The sequence below is a fragment of the Engystomops pustulosus genome, chromosome 8 (assembly GCF_040894005.1).
Source record: "Engystomops pustulosus chromosome 8, aEngPut4.maternal, whole genome shotgun sequence".
In the NCBI taxonomy this organism is placed as follows: domain Eukaryota; kingdom Metazoa; phylum Chordata; class Amphibia; order Anura; family Leptodactylidae; genus Engystomops; species Engystomops pustulosus.
In genome coordinates this window covers 39,003,133-39,010,358 of record NC_092418.1, presented here as the reverse complement: position 1 = coordinate 39,010,358, position 7,226 = coordinate 39,003,133, and the positions used below count along the sequence as shown (strand labels likewise).

The 7,226-nt window shown below is 39.8% G+C and overlaps 1 protein-coding gene across 1 annotated transcript in view; it reads right to left on the bottom strand.

Moving 5' to 3' along the window:
- Positions 1-311: 311 nt before the first annotated feature.
- LOC140075161 (uncharacterized) overlaps positions 312-7,226 on the bottom strand; it is a 167,907-nt gene continuing 160,992 nt past the window's right edge. Inside the window, exons 70-74 of the mRNA XM_072120705.1 lie at positions 6,489-6,651; positions 6,073-6,182; positions 5,400-5,522; positions 2,491-2,632; positions 312-507 (exon numbers count right to left, since the gene is read on the bottom strand). Coding sequence (XP_071976806.1) covers positions 503-507; positions 2,491-2,632; positions 5,400-5,522; positions 6,073-6,182; positions 6,489-6,651 — 543 coding nt within the window. The 3' untranslated portion in view covers positions 312-502. The remainder of the gene's footprint in view (positions 508-2,490; positions 2,633-5,399; positions 5,523-6,072; positions 6,183-6,488; positions 6,652-7,226) is intronic.

Below are 7,226 nucleotides of genomic sequence, written 5' to 3'. Positions count from 1 at the left end.
GTATTGAACATATGTGTGTAAGACCCTCCTCAATGCTCTAGAGGTTGTACCTTTGTTCCGCTCCCTTATTATACTGATATACTAGATTCTTCTCTATCCTGGCGACTGATCTTTGCCTTAGAATAAACTTACATAAACGTCTGAGCAAAAATTAATGTGATTGGTGAAAATCGTCACATGTTAAAAAATGGTCAAACTTCTACAACTTAATCGACTGTAAATAAAACTTACTTCAAAATATCATAATAAAGAATAAAACAGAGTTTGGATAAGAAACAAGAATTTTCTTTATTAAAAAATAAAATAGTGCTACTTACAGCAGAATACAGTGAGGTGTGTAAAACGCTCCATACATTCAGTTTATACCCTGTTCTGGTTAGGTCTGAACTAGTTTATGTGTGCTTAGGTGAATTCATCACATACAAGCACTTCATATGTTATTTTCAGATAATATACAACATAGATGTGTCAGTCATCGCTGCTCCTGTGGATTGGCTGTGCTTCATACTGCAGGAAGAAAATAATTCAGATTAAAACATTATAGAGACTGATCCACGTTCTCATAGTTGGCTCCATATCATGGATAACAGTGCTGGTGTTGTAATCCACTCCAAAAGAAAACGCTTGTAGTGGACAGAAATGTACCCAAGGTTTCCATGCAACAAGGATTTTTGTTATAGTTGTATGTAGAGATGAGCGAATTATTCAAGATTTGCTTTGTTGCAGATTCACCAAATTTTTCTAATTCAGTTATGAGTCTATTTGGGCTGAATTGATGTTGCATTCATAGTCCTGAAAATTGCTATATAACACCCTCTAATCCTCTTAAAGGGATTTTCCCGGGAAGAGAGTAAGGCCCCTATCTACAGTTGATCAGTGGGGATCTCAGTGATGAGACCCCCACAAATCACAAAAAAAAATCTGTCGGACCCCTCTTCGATCCCATAGATAAGCGGAGCAGAAGGACGTGCATGTCCGTTCTGCACTATTCCTCTCTATGCAGTTGACTGAGATTGCACAGTGGTGTGCAATCTCCGTCAACTTCATAGAGATGAATGGAGCAGAACGGAAATGCATGGTTGTCTGCTCCACTCATCTCTGGAAGCAACGAGGGGTCTGACGGAGGTACATAGGATCTCATCGGACCCCCAGAAAGTGTTTAACTGCCTGTATATTCGATTCTGTAGCTCATAAAACTGTAAGGCTGATGTGGTCTAAAGGATGAAATTCTTATCTTTTAATATGATTCCAAATATATGTAGAATTCATGGCATGCTTCTGCTTTGTTGTATATTTGAAATCTCGCCCTTTTTGATACATAGGGACAAATCTATGGTAAATCTTCAGCAAACTCTGCATGTAAAACACATGGCTCTTGCTCCGGACTTAATAAATCCACAATGATAAACTCTGTTTCCTCTGTTATAATTTATGCATTTGCTGTTCCTCTTACCAAACTCTTCATTATTCTTAACAATACAGAAACCAACTGATCCCTGAACGATTAATCTTACAGCAATGTGGGGATATAGACATGTCAGTAAATAGGATTTCATTTTATTATCATCCAACCAGAAAGCCAGCGGTGCACATTAGTAATGAGTGGCTCCGGGGGCAGACACATTACCACAGCACAATGAAGTGCCCGTTCCATCACTACGGCAGCTGGCACTGATATGGATTGCAATCTATTACTTTCAGTAAATGCTGCGCTGCTTAGAGGAAAAACAAACTGGGGAAAAGCCATTATGTTTTTATGGCATAGTGAATGGCACTGATGTCAGAAATGGAGCGCTACAACATAACTACACTTACTGCATCCTATATATCAAGGGACAGGGCTGCCACAATGACGAGTGTGCTGGGCAACAGGATCTGGATGTATATAGCACATTAAGTAGTATACAATGTAGACACAGCAGATGTTACTACTGGAAACTGGGGAGTGCTGTACCACTACTCTGTACTCCCACTGCTCAGCACCAACTTATTCTGTAGCACACTACCGGATGGTGCTTACAAAACTTGTAGTACGAATATAAATCCAGGCACTCGCTTCCAGATGCAAAAGGTGAAATCATTCTTATTGCAGCTATATAAAACATGTGTGGAGGTTGTGACTAACTCAGTCCTTTTTAAATACCAACACTGCCAGTCAGAATAGAGGAAGAAGGTTCTGACCCAGTGTCATATGGGTATCATATGTTCAATATTTACATCTGAAAACGCCACTAAAATAATACATGACTGAAAAAAACTATACGTTTGTGTGTAAGAGGCCTAAGGTGTGTGATACAAGATATGATTACAAATACAATTGGGCTTATGGGAAACATTAAAATTTGGTAAGGAGCCTAGGTGAACCCAGAGGAAACACCAGCAGCCACAGTCAGAAGCCACACTAGTAAATCTGTATTCACAGAGGTATCTGGAGAACAGCTGCTGCATACACAACCTCTCACCTGGGGTGTATATTACTGGTGTACTTACCACATTGGGATGGTATTTCTATAGGAACATAGTTTCTGTTGCATAAATGGACATATGCGGCAGCTAAGTTACAGACGGTCTTAATCTCATTGGAATCGCAAATATCTTCCACACACATTCTATAATATGGAGCAGGGGAAACCTGAGAACAGATATTGAGAAATGTAGTGTTACCTGGTGACCATTTCACAGTCATGTGTCCCTGTCTATGACAATTGTATGCCTTAAAGGGAACCTGTCATCAAGAAAAGGAACTATGAAACTTACTCAAGACCCCTCCCCCTCCACTCTGCCTTTGTTGTAAAGGGCAATACAGGCATTTCAGCTTAAATCTGCCTCCTCCCACCAAGTAAAATTGTACCCCAAAACTTTTTGCGCTTCTGTCTCTTACTCCATCCCACTCATCAGTGGGTGTGTAAAATGGGGCTTGGGGGTCTACAGTTTCCCACACAATGCTCACTGCTAACTACACCATGCAGTGAGAGGGACAGCATTCTGGTAAGGACAGGAAGAGGACACAGAGCTTTCGGAGGAGACAGGGTTCACTGGCAGCCTGAAAAAACATGACTCTTCTTGTCAGAAGTTGACTCTTGTCTAATTATTTACATATCACGAAAACAGCTGTAACTGAGGTACAGAGCCTCAGTGGCAGATAATTTTAGGTGATATGGGGAGGACTTTTAACTCTTTACCACCAGGTCTTACTGGTGTGAGGGGATAAATTATGTTGACATGTCATCTTTAATAGGCGACACGGGCACAGTGTTTGCCATGAAAGGCTTGTCCCAACCCAGAAAAATTATTACCGAGTTGGGGCTCATCGCTGTTGACCCATGAGGACAATTCATGTCGAAATTCTATATTAAATTGGCTGTCTAAGACTGCAAATGAGATGCTTATCTTTTTGGATAAGGTCATTGATTGGTGTTCATTGAGGGTACAAAACCTACGCCTTTCACTTATCACCTAAGATCATTGTAGTAGCTGCAGACAGCTTGCAGATCCTAGATATTTCACATATTTACTCCAAGTAAAGTCCCTGCCTATTGACTCTACCCTTCCTCACCCTGACCTGCCCCTCTTCTGCCTAACAACACCCTCTCCTCATTCCTATGCTTATTTGCCCAATTGCCAAACTATGATAAAGTTAATACTTAAATGTTCACTAAATACCCTCTTTTTAAAAAGTTCTTTTATCTTGGCTAATGACCAACTTTTCAATGTCTCCACCTCACTACTGAAGTACTGTACTCAAAAAGACCATGAGTGTCCGCTGGTCCTCCTGATACCCGACACTGCATTATTTTTGGATTTGTTTTAGGAAATTATAATTGTGACTCATCTTGATGAAAGCCATCCTACAGATGTTGTAGAGTTGAATTTTATTTTATAAAACCACAAATAACTCACATATGAGCTGGACTATAGAATTACAGTCAGAGTTGAAGTATTAGGTTGATTCATTAACAAAACAGCCATAATGGAGTTGTCTCCTAATAAATTCTTCTTTGTTAGATCTCCAACTATTCAATTTAAATGAATTCTACCATGAAAATCCATCATGATAAACCAGGAACACTTACTCATAGATCCAGGCACCGTTACTGTGTAATCTCCCTATATTTGTTATTCAAGGCCTCCTTTCTTCCAAAATCAAATTTTAAAATTATGCTATGGAGCCAGAGGGCTCTGGGGGGTGTTTCCAGAGCCCATTCATCATGTCTTTTCACTTGGTGCAATGAGCAGAACATGTATATAGGAGAAAAAGACAGCCCTCCCTAGAGATGCTTAAAATTGCAGGCAAATGCTGCTCACCTTCAGGCACAACTCTGTAAAAGACATATCACATGCAATGCTATCCAAGGATTACTCCCCGAATAGTCAAATAACAGAACCCCACAAAGAGATCCAAAAAAGAAAAAATGATATTTCTCCCCCTCCACATCAGCAGGGAGAGGGGTGACCTGCTGTGCTCATTGTAACAACAATTGAAAAGACTTCATTCCGGGTCCCTGAAAACACCCCCAGAGCCCTCAGACTCATTAGCATAATTTAAAAAGTTGATTTTAGCAAGCAGGAGACCATGGATATCAAATTACCATAGTCACGATGCCTGGATCTACGAGGAAGTGCCCCTGGATTATCATGATTATTTAAATAAAAATATAATGATTTTTCTTATGTCTCAACACTTGCTTCTATTGTGCCCTCTAGTGGCCTGTATCCCAGTCAGAATGTGCACCTGGTTTTAACACATCTTCAGTGGCTCAGAACCAGAGAGAGCATTTTACTGTAAAAAGTTCCATCTGAAAATGTTGTGTGATTTAGCAGTATATGACTAATTCAGCTCTGACACTGTAAATCTATAAGGAGGGCATTATATCTCTTGGTAGGATCATACTGAAAATAAAACTGCACTTTTCTGGATAATTGCAGTGGAGTAAATAGTCACGAGTACTTTCACATTTATAACCAAGGCTCTAGTACAGTGGTGGCGAACCTATGGCACTGGTGCCAGAGGCGGCACTCGGAGCCCTCTCTGTGGGCACCCAGGTCTTCACCCTAGCATAAAGCTCACCAGACAGGACTCAAAGAATCTTCCTACAGACTCTTCCTACATGGATAGATGAATATGTCCTCCTCCTTTCAACTGTGTTGGTGTCTTTAGGAGGCTGAACGATTTAAAGTTTTCAAAAAAAGGGAGAAATAAATTACTGCTTTAATTGCTGTGTTGGCACTTTACAATAATTAAGTGGCTTTTGGTTGAAGTTTGGGCACTCAGGCTCTAAAAGGTTCGCCATCACTGGTCTAGTAGAACTGGCGTCTTACATCTACACACATATAAAACACAATTAAAACAATTCTCCATATACACAGTATATACTATCGATCAGTTTCTATGAGCTTACAACTCTGAAGCAGTTCCTCAGCACGGATTGTCCTCCTTGGAAGAAGGCTTTACATAACTTGTGATGGGGTGCAGTGGTGCAGGCCTTCACCTTCTTCCTTCCAGAACTACACTGGCTGTCAACCTAGGTACAAAGTAAATGTGACAAATATTCATATATTGTAAGGCTAAAATAACTATTTACTACATGACACAAAACATTGCCATCAAGTTTCGAAGAACTTTGTTTTGATGCACACAGACTATGCATTTCTTGATACTTTTATTGTATTGTACTGAGCCTAAAGCATAGCAAATATACTCTGGACCGCACTAAACTTGTTGGATACCCCCTTAAAGGGACATTTGCTATGGTTGTACCGTGTGTCACTAGGTTTAAAAAAAAAAAAAATAATAGGGAGTTGGAGGCCGATGTCCATAAAGTATGGGTGAAGATTCAGACGGAAGCTGTCTAGCTATTCATTACATTAAAGAAATCAGTTACTTGTATTGAGTGACTTTTGCAAACATATGTAATTGTACTATGAGGTTTGAATAGTTGGGCTTATAATATGTTTTTTTCAGTTTATAGTTTTGTTACATGTAGTAGTGCTGGACCATTTTTATCTTACACTTTAAACTGGAAAACCCTGTCAATATACAAAATAAACACAAAAATCAGAATGGATAACTACCTGCCATTTTAGTGAAAAGTCGTGTGTGCTGTTTGTACGGGTATGGTCTGGAAGCAGCAGATCATTCCCAGCTTCATTGTCATTTGTGCCGAATAGTCCAGCAGAGACTCCTGGGATAGGAAAACAATAGGGTCACGTTACCGATAAATTAAGAAATTAGAGTTTAACGAATTCTCTAACCATTATCCAGTTTCATTGAGATTTCTGAAAGACTATGTGACATATACTGAATGTATTTCTTTTTTATTGTATCTTTGATTATCTAAATATTGATAAATGTTGATTTAGTTATTCATAGGCTGGAAAACCCCTGTAGCCTAACTTGAATCTGGTAAATTTTAAGGTTAGCCCTGGTTAGGATATACACATCTGTATGAGCATCCAGTATATACAGAGACACATTCCACTTGAGTTACCATGAAGCCATCCATCCAGGGTGATACTACAGACGTCATAGTGATTGTCACATTCCACACTTATTCCCTGTTGATTTGACACTTCAATTTTATTTGCATGTTTCTTTATTGATATTCCATTCTTCAATGTTGGAAGATCAAGGTTCTGGCAGTTCTCTTCTACCTATAGAAAATATAAAGATCAACATTTGCAAATGTGCAGAAAGTATAACGTAGTATTAAACCTACCATCAGTATTACACTAACTGAGGTGGATACCTTTCGCTCTACTAAGCCCTATACTGCCTATACCTAAACTTTTAACCAGAACTAGCTATAAACGTTGTTTATGCTAATGAACCTCTGAAGCTACTGGGGTGTGGAGTAGCCCGGCCGAGCACCGGGGGCTAAGGCTACACCACACCCCTGTAACCTCTGAAGTCTTACCTCTGGGCGCGGCCCCATTCAGCCTGTGCCAACGCATGTGCAGTAACTGGGCTCACTGCTGAAAAGAGTAACAAGTTACCGCGTATGCATGGGCAAGGCTGAATAGCCATAGAACGCTTCTGGTGCCGCATCCAGAGATATAAGACTTATAGGCTACAGGGGCATCTGTGTAGACTTGGCTGCTCTACGTCCCAGTAACCTCATAGGTTTATTAACATAAACAATACATAAAGTTTTCTGTTAGTTCTGGTTAAAAGTTTAGGTAAAAGCAGTGTAGGGCTTAGTAGACAGAAAGGTAAGTACCATCAGAAA